Below are 16,495 nucleotides of genomic sequence, written 5' to 3'. Positions count from 1 at the left end.
AATTATCAGGTTTCCCCTTTGGTACATATGTAGGCCGAGGTGGAACTCGAGGGCCTCGACCAAAGCGAAGTCCTTCAAGCGTGAAGTTGTATCCCCATTTCTTCATGCAGTTACGCGCTTCTGAGCTGTATCTGAATAAATGACGACCATGTCTTTCATCATCACTATCATTCTTCACGAAGGGATTTGGTGGTGGACACAACTCTCATTTACCGAAGACTATCTCCTTTCCACTCCCTACCTTGGCAGGAAGGACAAATGTGTTTCCGAAGGAGTCTTGGACACACTTCTTTATTATGCAAGATGATCGAAGTGGCATGTGTATGTCAGAGTTATTATACAGCCCCTGCATTACATCATCAAGACAATGCGAGTATTCTAAATCGTCATTTATTGCATAATCAGCAAGTTGTCCCTGCCTTGGCAGGAAGGACAAATGTTGTTCCGAAGGAGTCTTGGACACACTTCTTTATTATGCAAGATAATCGAAGTGGCATGTGTATGTCAGAGTTATTATACAGCCCCTGCATTACATCATTAAGACAATGCGAGTATTCTAAATCGTCATTTATTGCATAATCAACAAGTTGTCAGTTATAACTTCCGTTCGACGATTCATCACCTTCAAGATCGATTACAAATGGTTCAATGTCGTTTAATACAAGACCTTCGTCGTAATCGAGCCCGACTTCGGTATCGGTCTCTTCTCCGCTGTCCGTGTTTTGGACCGGTGGTTCAGTATCGGATTCAATACCATATAGAAGTGAATCAGTAAAATAAATTTTCAACTCCTTAAATGGTTGCTTATCCGCGACCATCATCTTGATCTTGTTATTCGTGTTCACATATTTCAGACACTGATGGAGTGTAGAAGGTACTATAACATTATTATGAATCCAGGGTCGATCCAATAGTAATTTATAGGAGGTCTCTGCGTTAATCATGTAGCATGTGACCTCAGACTTTAAATTTCCAAGTTGACACTTCACTCGGATTTTACCTAGTGGCCTGGACCTAATGGTGTTGAATCCATAGATAACAATGCCTGTGGAAGCTAACTTGCTGGTGAAAATTTCGAGATGATACATCAATCGGAGTGACATGTTCTGACTGCGGTACCCGGATCGACTTGGATCCGATTGACAACGCTTAAGCCAATGTATCCGGTGAAATTACAAAAGTCTGTCATGCTTTGAGTTTCTCACTTGCATGTCATCCCTGGTGAAGGTGATGTAAGGGAACTGTTTCGTCGCGAGATTGCAGTGTTGAACTGGCGGCTTCTGCTCTTCAGGGGCTTGCTTGATCTGAGTAAGAAACACATCAGAATCAGTAAAACTTCTTGCAAAGCATCCGTGGTGTCTTTGGAAAGACGTAGTAACCCATATAGAGTTATCCTCGTTGGGATGTTGGCCAGTTGAGCCATAACATCAAAACGGTATGGAGTGTTCGAGCTTTCTGATTTATCTCTCCTAATCGATCGATTGAAACGAGCCTTGCCTCGGAATTTGAACTTCTTTGTGTTGAGGTTCTTTTTGTTTCGCCTCAGCTTCCTTCTGTTTGACAGTTGGCTGCTGTTGGGGCTTCTCAGAAGGCTTAGGAGGAGTTGAAACTAGCTCCAGCTCAGCCAAAGTTTTGGCATTCGGGTCGGAAGCTTCCGGATATTTGTACCAGTATTCATTCCCAATCCCGGAGGCGAAGGCTAAGATTTCATGTTCATCTTCAGAAAGTGAGGGTTGGGATACCCTCATCATCTTTTTGTGGGATTACTGTAGCAGGACAACAAGATTTGCCCTTGCCTTTGGACTTCTTCTTGGAAGAGGACGCCGCCCATTGTTCATCTTTGAGCAGATCCGAATGGACCCAAAAAATTTCACCATTAGAGGTTGTATGTGGCACAAGCCCCTTCTGACGTTGCTCATGAGGATCGTCATTAACGGTCTTCATCTTCACCTTTGACACAGGCTCTGGCTGAAACCACGATAGAGGGACAGAGCCGAAGCTGATAGACACTACGTTCGCACCCACCTTCTCCTTTGATTGCTTTGCAGTAATAATGTCGGCGTCGATTAAGGCTTGGATTTTGTCTTTTAGGACATAACACATATGATGAACTCGTCTATGGTATGCACAATATTTCGGATCCGTGGTTCTTTTGGCTTCCTCCTGGTCCGTGATTTGCGACAACTTGATCTTGTTGTTGTCCAAGAGATACTTGAAGATGGTAGACACTTCGTCTTCCTTAAAGGAATATTCCTTTAGGAATCTCAGTTCTGAAGTTCTCTGCTGCTTTTGTAGTTGCTGCGCTTGACCCTGCAGTTGGAATGACGGCTATTACTGTGATTGCTACTGTGGCTGTCGTGATATTTGATGAGCATCGACCACAGTCGCATGTGCCTTTCCTTTGCCTCGAGGAACAAAGTTTTGTTTTGGAACGCTTGCCGTCGGTTGGCCTCTCTCTGTCTTTTTCCTTTTGAGAAAGCGTTCGGCTTGTTTTCTGCGTACCTTCAATTCCTTCCAGGTTTTGGATGACACCACTCCTATATCTTCCAGCGCATCCAGAGAAATGTTATTGCTGTAAGTCTGCAAAATGAACTCCTTTGTGGCCGGATCTCGGCAGTTCATTGTCTTGTTTCGAAAGCGCTTGACGAAGTTGTCAATTGACTCTCCGCCTTTCTGTTTCTCGTCCAACAAAGTTCTGATCGACACTTCGGTGTTGTCGTCAAAGAAGTTGCTGAGGAACAAGCTTTCCATGTCGTCTCAGCTATTGATGCTCCTTGGCTTGAGACGTCGGTACCAATCGAAGGCGACCCTGCAAAGGATACCTACGAATGACCAGACTATCAAGGGTTCGTGTTCAGAGATCATGTCCAAATAAGACTTGAAATAGATTAAGTGCTGAGTAGGTGAGCCTCTTCCGTCAAACGTCGTGATGTTAATTAGATTGAACTTCGCCGGGTACGGAATTGACCCCCACTCTCTCGGGTATGGTTATTAAATGTCGGTCTTTTTTACTTCATGAGCAGACATCAAAACATTGACTTTGCTCGCGAGGTCTTTCATCTTTTTATCCCCGCCTATATCCTTCTTCGGGCGATGTTGAGAAGAGTCAATCGGACCACCCCCAGCGTTATTGTTGTTGGGAGGCTGGTTAGCAAAAATATGTTCATCCACGCCCGCATCGCTGTCTTCAGTATTGGCCTGAATCAATGTGGTATTCCGACGACTGGACTCATCCCGTTAACTAGGTTCAGGTTGATGTTGTTGAGCTTGCAATTTCCTCATCTGCTGCATGGTTAACTCCATCTCCATTTTAATTTCAGCTCTGATTTCTTCTCGTTGCTTAGCCAGATCTTCTTGAAGCATTTGAGTCAACTGATTAGGAGTGATGGTGAATGTCTCCCTAGCTCACCTATGCTGGACATTGTATCGTCGGAGGCGATTGCAGAGCAAGCATTCGAAGGTTCGTCATCCGAAGATAGTCCTTTGTGCATTCTTCTATAATCTCTGCGTCTAGTGGCTCTTAGTTGAAGTCGAGACATCCGCTAGGACAATCTTGAATCAGGATCCGAGAGTTGTTTGGGCGTCGTTTTGACTTGCCTTTATCAGTCATGTTGATGATGACTTCTGGGAGTTCATCATTTTGGACAACTAATCTTCTCTTGCGGAAGCGTCTTAATTTGGGTTTTGACGCTTCGGTGGAAAACCTTTGGAATATCGAGACCCTCTGTGGAGCGGTCTTGGAGTAACCACACTTTGATAATACTGCTCTCATAAGCCTCTCACATGGACAATGAGAGTTTGCTTCTCGGGGGGTTCTCTTTCGGGATATATTCACACCCCCAGTCTGATAGTACAACTCATCGGCATGATGACTGAAGCAACCTATCGTTGGTGTGACTTCCCAGGTATAACGTCGTCTTTTGATGGACACATTTTCTACTAGGGATGTGACGCATTGTTGGCATTCTCGTGAGTCACGCGTTTAGAACCACACCCTTGCGAGTGTGGAATATTAACGGGCTCCTAGGCTTCGACACAAACCCCCAAGCGAGTGGTGACGGAAATTTTCCTAAGAAGGGAGAACTTTAGCTTGACGGGAGGACGTGCACGACCCCCAGTCTGTAGAACTACTTGGGTTTTGTTCACTGGACCCAAACGTTCTTTAACATGAGCTTTGCCTCGGTCTTCGTGCAAAAGGCCAAGGCGATCTGCTATCGTAATATTAAATTTTATTAGGTCTAGGCTTCCCTAAGGTTTTACCAGAGGTATGGCAGCAGATGGATGGACTAGGAGCAAACATCGACAGAGGTGAGGAAGCTGCCACGGAGTTGATTATTTGGGCGAGACAGGGTGATGTGTCTCGGCCTTGACCGAGACACCTTAGGCTGTCTCAGTTTGCGTGATAGCTTGGGCTGTCTCGGCTTTGGACGAGACACTCTGCTGCCTTTGCCTTTGCACTTGATTTCGGCGCAGTTCCAGACTTTGGCATCCAGATTTTGCGGGATTTCGGTAATTCTTTGTCTACCTCTTCCTTCTGCATTTCCTATGCCTTTTGCACAAAGCACATGCGCATGCGGCATGTGCGCGACGCTTCTGGATGCGTTCCTTGAGTTGAGCGCGTCTTTGTGACACGAACCCGTTCATCGGTTGATGGTTTGGAGGAAACATCAGTATTCTGCCGTTGAGGCGGTTGTAACATTCGACTATTGACTCCAGATCTGCGTAATAGCGAAATCCGTCAACCTGCTCCAAGGCTTTGGCGAGCTGACGAGCGAGATGTTGGCACAGCCTCTGACGAGCCCTCTTCATCAGAGTTGGCGAGCTTTCATTGAACGATTCCTTGACCGAGGAGGAGTTGCTGCTAGCAGAGACTTCGACGTGATTAGATGCCGGAGAGGCATTACGAGGGGTAGCCTCAACAACGATTGAGCGAGACTCATCACTCTAGGCCTTCATCGGAGTTGAAGACCAGCAAACCTTCTTTGAAGAAGAGATATTTCTGCACTTGCAGGGCGAGAAAGATCTTGAGGAGAAGGATGAAAGGTACTCCTCGAACTTTTTCGGTCGAACTCGTACTCGACCGTTGAATCAACCTGGATCTTGATCGGTTGCGACACTCCGGTCTCGGTAGCGAGACCATTGGCTCCCACTATGATCGCCAGTATGTTTGCGTCTGAAATCGATTTCTTTGCAGAACCCATTACAATTGTTTATCGATACAACGGAATCATAAGAGTAAGCCTTTTTATAAGACTTCTCTTTACAAAAAAAACAAAAAACAAAAAGAGGATTTCCTAGAAACGCAAGCAGTGATTGATAAACAATCTCTGCGTGTGTTTTTTAGAAAATACTCTCTTTGTTTCTTTTGTAAAGAGAAGTCTTATAAAAAAGCTCACTCTTATGATTTCGTTGTATCGATAAACGATTGTAATGGATTCTGCAAAAGAAACCCAGACGTCTCATCGACGGTCTACAATCCCACTGCAAATAGTCTGACTGAGGCCTTCAACAAAACTATCATCAAGATCCTATCGAAGCTCGTAAGAACAAACAAGCGAGATTGGGATGACGAACTCGACGAAGCCCTCTGGGCTTATCGCACCACAGTCCGCACGCCTACCGTAGCAACCCATATTCTCTAGTATATGGGTGCGAGGTCGTTCTTTCATTGGAAATTCAAATTCCATCTCTTCGCGTTGCCCTAGCAACAGTGATGACGGCGGAGGAACAACATTAGAAAGTCCGACAACGGGGATTTAAGGAAAGAAACTTGGTTCTTGCCGTCCGACGATCAATGATACTCAATTCCAAGAAGAAAGACAAGTTCTAGCCCTAATGGGAATGACCGTTTGTAGTGGAGACAGTCTACTCAAACGGTGCATATCACCTGATCACCCAAGATGGTGACAAAATCATGATGTCAATAAATGAGAAGTTCCTAAAAATATACTATCCATAGTATATTCAGGATAACCGATTTGACGCGTGCAACTTAAGTTGTACAGTGTTACCCCCAACAGGAAATTCCTGGAGAATACTACGCATGATATTCTGAAGGATAACCCAAGATCAAAAAGTTATTTAAGATAAAAACCAACCATCTGAATAATTCATTCTTAATCATTACAAAAATGATTAAGATTCCCCTACTGTGGTTGTTTAATCATTACTAAGGTGATTAAAACTCTTCCACTGTGACCCTAAATTCTTTCAAGGACGAAGCATATCCCATCTACTTCAACCTACTAGGAACAAGTTGCCAAAACCCTTCTTGGTCATCGGCATCTTCCTGATAACCAGAATTTTCTTGTAAAGTGAAAGATAACATAATATCTTCTTTCCTTTATTCATAATCCTGGTTACTTTCAATCGCTATGATCAATTTCCTCAACCCTCCCACTGTGGTCGCTAGCGTGTTTGCGTCGGAATCGATTTCTTTGCAGAATCAATTACGATCGTTTATCGATATAACATAATCACAAGAGTGAGCCTTTTTATAAGACTTCTCTTTACAAAAGAAACAAAAAGAGGATTTTCTAAAAACACGCAGTGATTGTTTATCAATTGCTGATTGCGTGAGATTTTTACCTGTGCTGGGGACGCGTTAGCTCGTGGATCACCGATTCACAGATCCGGATTGATCGTGAAGAAGGCTCGATGTTCTTATTTTGTTTTGGAAAAAAGAACAGAAGTATATATCTCAGCAATGTGAGATAAATACTTTTCCCGATATCAAATCAATATTTGAATATCGAGGGAACGCCGAAGGACCTTGGATCTTTCGAAAACTTCCTCTTTATGCATGACGTTTGCCAAGATCTCCGCCTCTCTCTGAAATTCGTGGGTTTCTGCTCTCAAACCATCAGCACTTCGCTAATTCGTCAGTACCTTTCACAAATGTGTGTGTGTGTGTGTGTGGGGGGGGGGGGTATTTCTAGGCCTCGGATGCCGTGTTTGTGGATAAGAATTCGTAACCGACCGTCGATCTGGTGGATTTTCAGTTTATAATGACTTTCTCGTGTTTAAGGATGTTCCCAAAGGAGTTATGGAGCTAGTGGACCACACGAAAACCGAGAAAACCATCAGAAAACACGTCGTGGCACTCGAGACACATTTATGTGTCTCAGGTTTCGAGACACTTCAGACTGTCTCACTGATTGTGAGACAGTTTCGCCGTTTGCCGTAGAAACTTATTTCAAACAATATTAATAATTATACCGTAGAAACTTATTTCAAACAATATTAATAATTAAGGAAAAAATTATAACTTCAGTACAGTCTCATGATGAACCTGTCAAGTGTCAAATATCAGAAATAAACACTTCAATAAACTTATAATAAAATCTCATGATGATCCTATAGCTTTTATTTTTCAAATTTTTGTAAATTAGAATAAGGTTCCAAGTTATAGAAAATTGAAAAATTAAAGCTACAGGTTCATCATGAAAAATAAAAGCTATAGGTTCCAATTTATAGAAAAGGTTCCATTTATTTAACCTCTTAGAAATTAGCCTAAACTCTTAAAAATTAGGGTTTTGACTGTTCCACTTGCACCAACCAATTAAAACTTAAATCCCTAGCAAAATTGACAATTAGATAACAATTTAGTGTCTCATCCTTGCATCAATCAAAAGTTCAATTGAGGTTTAAACTAATAAGAAAACCATTCACAATCAACGGTTAATCAATTAAGGTTTTAAGATCCCGAGGAATTTTGAGCTTACCTTGTTCGTGGGTGAGAGTTGGGGTACTTAGCGTGCTGACTTAGGTGCAGGAGATGACCAGCGACGCCCCCATGTAGTTCTTCTTTGAGAGCATATGAGCATGAGGACTGGAGAGAGAAAATAGAAAGGTCGGTTGAGGGTGAGAAGCGAGAGGAGAGCGTTGGGTTCTCTGCGATATAATGAAAAGGTTAAAGAAATGAGTTTGGAATTGGATAGGAAATTAATTAGAAGGCCCATAAAGCCACATGCCTACAAGTAGGCCTATCCATCCGGTCCGACTCGGCCCGACCCAGAAAACCGGACCCGGGCTGGACAAAATCGGAGTCCGGACCCGGACCCGAGCCCGGGCCTGACCTGGCTGGGCTCCGGGCCGGACCGGGATTTTTTTCGGTTTTTTTATTTTTTTTTAAATTTTTAAAAAATCTCTTTAAAATTTAAAATATACATAAAAAAATTACAGAAAATTATAGAAAATAAAAATAAAAACAATCATATTATTAATAACTTAAAATGACATAAATTACAAATACAAAAAATTATAAAAATAAAAGATGGTAAAAATAACTTCTTTATTAATAATCAGTAAATCTTTTACAAGTATAAATTTATTTCGGAATTCGTCGCATCACAATAGATGAGTCCCAACTAGGTTGATACCTACTCACCTATATCACTATCATTTATAACTGTTTTCAAAATAGTTCATTACAAATTTAAAGCTAAGAACAGTGTTGTAAATAGCGGCCAATAGCGGGGCAATAGCGGGGCTATAGCGGATTGCGGCCCCTCAGCGCTACGCGTAGGGGGTTCGCAGCGGGATTTAGCGAAAAAAACCACGAAGCGCTCGAATAGCGCGTAAAAGCGCTCAATAGCGGATAAAAGCGCTCAATAGCGGATAAAAGCGGCCAAAAGCGGATAAAAGCGGCCAAACCCGCTAAAACCGCTAACCCGCTATCAAATGTGTTTTGATTTTTTTGCCCCAAACCCGACCCGAACCCGAACCCGCTTGTTAAAAGAGGCTAAAAAAGCGACGAATCCCTCAGTTCACTCCCGAACCCTAGCCGCCTTTCATCTTCTCCGCTCCAGCTCCTTCGACAGTTCGACTTCATCATCTCCGCACTCCGCAGCTCCGCTCCCATCTTCTCCGCTCCAGGCTCCTTCGACGGTTCGACTTCATCATCTTCGCACTCCGCAGCTCCGCTCCCATCTTCTCCGCTCTAGGCTCCTTCGACATCATCATCTTCGCTGTAGGCTCCAGGCTCCAGCGACATCATCATCTCCGCTACAGGCTCCAGGCTCCGGAGTCCATCGACGTCATCATCTCCACTCCAGGCTCCAGGCTCCGGCGTCCATCTCTGTTGGCTAGATCTGCCACAGAGGAAAATGTATAAAATTATGGGACTAGGTCCAAATTTTGGGAATTCCTACCTCATCTCACATTCCTTTTGTGCCTGAATTGCTTTCTCCAACTTGCATAGTTGCATAACTAATTTTTCTGTTCCTTTACCTATATTAGATAATAAACAAGAATAACTCTGAAGAAGGTCAATAATAAATGGTGTTTCCATCTTTATTAGACATGGCACGTTAGCACACCTGTCTTGGACTCTTGTTTGATATTTACAGATGTTTAACCTTTAATCACATGATTACATGAAAATATACGTGAAATAATTTACAACAAATTAATATGTATTCCATAAATGGTGTTTCCATCACGTTCAGGACTGCAGTATTTCGAGAATCAATGATGCTATATTTCTTGATTTTTTTCATAGTTTCATTCATACTCATACAACAAGCTTATCAATTGTTATTTACTAATAATACAAGAAATTTACAACAAATTAATATGTATGCGATAAACGGGTTGATCTTCATAACCAGCAGCTGCACCGAAATGATTAGTGCCCTTGAGATTTCCAACTTCCAGAAAACCTGTATAATCAACATTTGAAATCAATCAAATCATTATAAATTTATAACTTATTGAGTTATTGAATGAATGAAGAAATATAACATGTTTATTTATTGTATGAATAAAGAGTTGAAGAAATAAAGTTCTACTGTTATAGTACTTTATATTGTTATTGTATGAATAAAGAGTGAAGAAATAAAGTTCTACCGTTATAGTACTTATATTGTTATTGTTTATTTATTTGTTCTTGTTATTTGTTCTTGTTCTTGTACACATCTACTTCATGTTTAGGCATTAAGTATGCATTTGTAGAATTTTTAGATTTTTTTATGAATTTTCTTATTATTTAGGATATTTAAATATATTTAAATTTGTCCGCTATTTGACTGTGCGCTATTTGTCGCTATTTCGCCGCAATAGCGCGCAATAGCCTTAGCGGTACCTCGCCGCGACGCGACGCGATCCGCTATCAATAACCTTGGCTAAGAAATAAAAATTATAATTTGATGAATATTGTTTAATCTTTATATTTATCTGCTAGTCCAAACTCTTCAAATTTATCTTTAATTCTAGCCATCCAATCGATGCCTTGTATTCGTTTCTCGTACCTCCACCAATCTTGTAAGCACATCATCGCTTGTCCAGTATACCGATCTAAGCATGTCTTGTGGTCGTCGATCAAACGTCCTGATGTGCTGAAGACGGATTCCGAAGCTACATTCGAAACCTGCACTGTTAGTATGTCACGAACCATGGTGGAAAGTATAGGATATAAAACTGATCCATATACTCTCCACCATTACAAAATATCTAAAGCATTTTGTTGACATTTAACTAAAGAAGCAGATAAATATTCATCTATTTCAGAAAGTTCCAACGATGATCCAAGTCCAGATCCACCATTTAGCCCAGTTACCATTGCATGCCTATCAAAACTTACACTTTTATCTCGGCTTGAGCTCGAAGGCGCCGACGCTACAGATTGTTGTGCAGCTACACCATGTCTAGCTGCGTACTCATCATATAAGGTTTAAAAATAATTTCTAATAGCTAAATGATGAGAAATATCAGTAATACTGGATCCATCATCTAACTTTATAACATGTCTATCATACAATGATTATAACAAACTTCGAAGGTCAATATCCTTTAAACATGGATCAATAAGAACCCCATATCAAAAATATGAGGAATAGGCCTAAAATACTTATTAAATTTGTTCTCCATTTGAAAAATTATACTTCCCAAAGTATCATTCATACGATATTTGTTAATTTTTTTTGAATATTTAAAATTTATAAAGCAGCTAAAGTAATAGTTGGATAATAACAACCAGATAATAACATAGTAGCATCATAAAAAACTTGTAACATTTCATTTAAATTACATATAATTGTCCATTCATCTCCAGTTATTCCATAAGGTACCGTTTGGCAAAGGGTTAAGAGAGGGGTTAAGGAGACTTAACCCCTTCTTAACCTGCCAAACACAACAAAACTATATAAGGGTTAAAGTGAGTTAACCCTCCATAATTTGCCAAACATAAAAAATATAAAAGGGTTAAGTTAACCCCTCTAGAGGGGTTAAAATGAGTTAACCCCTCAAAATGAGGGGTTTACTAATACTCCTATTTAGATGGAATAAGGGCTAAAATAAAACTTATTTAACGGGTTAATAATTTAGTCATTCGGATTATCAAATGGGCTAAGTACATTAATCATTCTCTTTAACCCCTCTTCATTAACCCTTTGCCAAACGGGGCCTAAGAGTTACCAGAGCTAGAACTAGAAGCAAAATAATTTATAAAATTATTTCTAATTTCTTTATATTCTATAGCTACACTTATCATTGCATAGGTGGAATTTCATCTATGATCAACATCTTTTAGAATAGCCTTAATATTTTTTCTTTTACACATTTATTTTCATCTTTTAAGTCTTTGTTCAGAAGCAGTATGCATATAAGCAACTGTTCTAAACTTTTCTATCATGTGTTTAATTTTAGTAAATGCACTTTTGAACAATTAAATTTAAAATATGACATATACATCTAATATGAAAAAGTTTACCATGACAGGATAATGACAGAAAATCTATAGTTACATTGTTAGTACTTGCATTATCTAGTGAAAGAGAAAATATTCTTTGATCAATTTCTAGTTTCATAAGTTCTTCAACTATTAAATTGACTACATTAATACCAGTATGTGACTCTTTAATTGTAATAAAAAAATAATTCTTTTAAATATTTGTCAATTTTCATTGTGCTGTGATACATAAATAACCTGTTTGTGTTCTAGATGTCCAAATATCAGAAGTTAAAGAAAATTTACAGTTTAAAATTTTAAAATAAGAAATTATTTTTCCTTGTTCCGTTTGATAATGTTTTAAAATGTCACGTTGACAGGTTTGACGAGATTTTTTTTTTAAATTGGGATAAAAACCATCTCTAAACAAATCTTAAAATTCATCTTCTACTAATTTAAAAGGAATGTTTTTAAGAATGATAAACCTGATGACGCATTTCCTGGCTCAGACAGCGTCGTAATTCCAAGTACCGAGTCTACCAGAAGAGGAGGATTGAGAAATCATAGATTGTCGGATATCATTTTGAGGAGTCTAACCTTTGTTGTGTTTTTCTATATGACGTTTGAGGTGGTTGGTGCCGCTCTTATAATGAGCTTGGGAAGTTCGGCCGCACAACGCACATTTAGCCTTCTGGGTGAGGATCCTACCGTGTTCATCCTTGGTGACGTTTATCTTTTCAAAAAAATTTCACACCGGATTTTGGCCTTTTAGGAGCTCTTGGTGCAAATTCGTCGCCAACGGATTCAGGATTACCACTGATAGGAAGAGTAACTGTTGTTGTAGGAGGACTCATTTTAATATCGGTAGGAGATAGATTTTTCTCTTCATAATCAGATCCAGAAGCCATTTGATGAAAGGATTAGAATTTAGAAAGTATAAGGGAGTATAAGATTGTATAAGAGAGTATTAGAGAGAAGCATATGAGTTTTGGTGTGAGGAGAAAAAGTGAAACCCTCCTCTATTTATAGAGGTAGCCTTCTAGGCAAATGACCAAAAAACTCTCACCAAATAGTCGTTTTTTGACCGTTTTAAGAGGTAAAACGGTCAAAACGCAAAAAATGACCGTTTTGACCGGCCCGGCCCGGCCAATGTGACCGTTTGGCGAAAACGATCACCCTTGGTGACTGTTTTCGTGGCCCGGCCCGGCCCGGATTTTTGCCCGCAACGGTCACCCGGGTCGAGCTCGGTTCGGCTGCCCGACCGGTTTCGTTGCCCGACGCCGGAACTGTTCCGGGCCGGGCGGCCGCGAGGGGACCGGGTCTGGCCGACCCGGCCGGGCCGGCGGGCTTTTTGTAACAGGGGCTACTACAAGTGTACTTTAACTTTAAGGTAAAGGCTACATAATGTGTAGATGTGAATATACCAATTCATGCATACTACTAGACAAATTTCTGCAACATCAACCCCCCCCACGCCCCACGGCCCCACCCCCACCCGCCCACCTGCCCAAATCCCAATTCTACCCGTAGTCTAGAATCAGTATAGGAGCGGAACTCAACACTCCAGTAGGGAAATCTTGGACACTTATCCTTTTTCACAGTTATTTATGCTGAGGAACCTGACTAACTTACTTAACCTGGCTATTTAATTCATAGCTTGCTTTAGCTTCTGGTGTTCAGAGATAGAGAAGGCAGAGACCTGATCCATTACTTTGTACCATGAGTGCAATTGAAGGCTATGCAAATTGAATAATTTGATCCTACCTGTCCAAGTCCAAATTCAGTTCATCTAATTTTAGTTCAAATACTTCATCTAGCTTGTGCTGACCCTCCTAATACTGAAAGGAGCCTGGCCTTCTATTTTGAATGGGTAGGAGACTTCGAGACTGTTCTAAATCCTAGGCTCTCATCTGCTCCACCTTTCTCACGTTACTCACTTTTACCCCTATCCATACAATTATTACCGTCTATTTGTTTCCATCTTAACAACTGCTTTATATTAAATTTGAAAAATAACTGTTATGTGCATGTGAAGAATGGTGCTCACTTAGAACATAAAGCAAGATGGATTATCTGTCAACCTCTTGCATACCGTCATAAGTCTGATCTTTTATTTATTATATCATAAACAAAGAAATGTTCTACGTGCATTCATGCAGTTCTTTATTTGACTTGTTACAAGGGAAGTGAAAGCTTTAACTGTTATGAATTAACAATAGGAGCTATTGTAGGTCAAATTTACTTTTCTACTAGCATATCTGTCAAGCCTAGTTATTCTATTTTACAGTCAGAATTTGCTTTCTGATACCTAAAAACTAACTGAATTTCACTATGGCACGATTCAGTGGGAGGAACTCCAGGTGGTGTAAAAATACATGCTGTTTTTATATCCAGAGCCTCAGGCAAGGTACTGAAAAAGTATGCAGGTGATACTGATGTTGAGACATGGGTCTTACCAACCTTTGAAAACACACCATGGTCTATAATGGTTGTTTCTTTCATATCACTACTTGCCATGTTTACTGTGCTGGCTACATGCTTTTTTGTATGTAAACACCACACAAGACGTGAAAGACGGAGAGCTCAGGTTGAAGAGTTCCATGGGATGAGCCGTCGTTTGGTGAAAGCAATGCCGAGTGTGAGATTCACAACTGTTTTAGAAGACAATTGTACTTCAAGCGCATGTGCTATTTGCCTTGAAGACTATAGTACTGGAGAAAAGCTTCGAATTCTACCATGTTGTCACAGTATGTACGCTTTTCCATGTCAATCGCCATTATTATTTCCCTATATTTAGATATACTCTCTCTGTTACCTATCAATATAAGAATCCTTCATCTCCTTTCTATTGATGATCTATAGTTCTAAGTCTTACCATTGGTTTAAGGACACTTTTTTTTTCACTATTGGTACACAGACTGAAATATTTCATCCGAGTTAGTATCAGATATGCAGTAACGACATGCATTTTAGGTGGGTGGTATGCTTAAGTGCATATGCAAGAAACTGAACACAAACTGGATCTGTACCATTACGTATTACTGACACTATTGGCAAATTATCTGCTCCATTGATCCTGTATCCTGTTAATTTTTCATTACTTGCAAAACATGCACAAAATGATATGATACAATCAACAATATTAGCCTTGACGATGGCATTTGTGTGAGAATTCCAATCACTTGCATCAAGTCTATGGACACTGTTAAGGTTTTCTATGATGTATTTCAAGTCAAAGAGACTTGTTATTTGCCAATGATGAGTAATGATGCCCACTTTATTGACATTTTGAGAAAACATTGAGACAAAACTCCCATGGCGTACCGAGAAGTCAGTAAGTAATTAAGCATTACCTGTGGCATAGTAGATGACGCAGACTAGCACAGAGAAGGTATTGCAGACAGTAAGAGGAGAGGAACTAGAATTCAGCCCAAAAAAATAAAAAGAAAAGAGAAAAATAACTGGTGGATTGTCTGGAAGAAAGATGGCAAAGTTGTGAACTCTTCCTGATAATAAGGATTTGATGATTTGTGCTATTAGTCACTTGATGTTTTCTCCAGTGAACTTTGGGCTAATAGCTCATTATGCTCATGTAATTCTTGGACGCTATAGAACTAATTTTATATATGACCTGTAAGACCTACTGTATATGCGTTATCAATTGCACATAGACCCCCAGTAATATCTTTGTTTTAATCTTACTACCCCTTGTAGTTCTATTGTTGCAGAGAGATCCCCCCTGGGTTGCCCCCCCTCCCCTCCTTGTTGACTCTTTTACCCTCTCACAAATTTTGTGAGATGTTGTCCCTGAGTGAATTAGTGAGTCTATTTAAGGGTAAAACAGTCAAACAAAGGTTTAACCCAGGGGTATATCTACAACAATGAAGTTACAGGGGTAGTAAGTCTAAAACAGCGATACTACAGGGAGATCCGCAATTGACCCTATATTCTATATTTCTTCCATTTGTTCAGTCATTTGCTGGTTTATATTGACGCTACATTTTGAATTTTTTTCAGAGTTCCACGCAATTTGCGTCGATTCTTGGCTCACGGCATGGAGAACATTTTGCCCTGTGTGCAAACGAGATGCCAGGACAAGCATTAACATCCCTCCGGCCTCAGAATCTACTCCGTTACTTTCCTCCGGTGCCCCAACTCCATCATCTGTCAATTTACTATCTTGCCATTCATCTTTAGCATCATCTCCATCAATACCAATTGCCTCCTCATCTCCACCCGTATCGATGCTCCTCCTGCCTCCTTGGATCCCCCCAGCTTCTCGTAATCATTCATTGTCTAATACTCATAATATGGTTAACTCATATAGTTCCTATAATAATAATACCTCTAGCATACATATAAACCGAAGCTTTGTAGATCTTAGGAGTACACCATTTCAAAGGTCTGCAGGGTTGAGATATTCAAGCAACGCATCTCCGAGTTATCTTGTTGGGTCATCTGGTCAATGTTCATACTTGAGGCATTGTGAATCTAGAGCAAGTATTTCTGCTTCTGCTTCTGCTTCTGCTTCTGCTTCTGCTTCTGGATATTCTGTGGGGCTTCCTTTGCCCTCTCCTCACAGTTCAAGATTTATGAACCATTATAATGCTAGCTCGAGTAACGCATCTCCGAGTTTTCTCGTTGGGTCATCTGGGCGATGTTCATACTTGCGGTATTGTGAATCTGGAGCAAGTATCTCTGCTTTGGCTTCTGCTCAGTCTCTTCCTACTTGTTAAGTTGCTGGAATTTGCTTAACTGAGTTTTCTCCTATGGTTTAATGTGGATATACCCCCTGTAGTTTTATTGTTGCAGATAGACACCCTGAGT

General features: G+C 40.5%; 1 protein-coding gene across 2 annotated transcripts in view; it reads left to right on the top strand.

The window, feature by feature from the left end:
- The window catches only part of LOC109824209 (receptor homology region, transmembrane domain- and RING domain-containing protein 2-like), a 36,159-nt gene extending 19,670 nt beyond the window's left edge, over nt 1–16,489 (top strand). For both annotated transcript variants that reach the window (XM_020390744.1, XM_020390743.1), the window contains 2 exons: nt 14,014–14,415; nt 15,686–16,489. In XM_020390744.1, the coding sequence (XP_020246333.1) occupies nt 14,014–14,415; nt 15,686–16,404 (1,121 nt within the window). In that variant the 3' untranslated portion in view covers nt 16,405–16,489. The remainder of the gene's footprint in view (nt 1–14,013; nt 14,416–15,685) is intronic.

The sequence above is a fragment of the Asparagus officinalis genome, chromosome 9, assembly GCF_001876935.1.
Source record: "Asparagus officinalis chromosome 9, Aspof.V1, whole genome shotgun sequence".
NCBI lineage: Eukaryota > Viridiplantae > Streptophyta > Magnoliopsida > Asparagales > Asparagaceae > Asparagus > Asparagus officinalis.
This window is presented reverse-complemented; position numbering and strand designations above follow the sequence as displayed.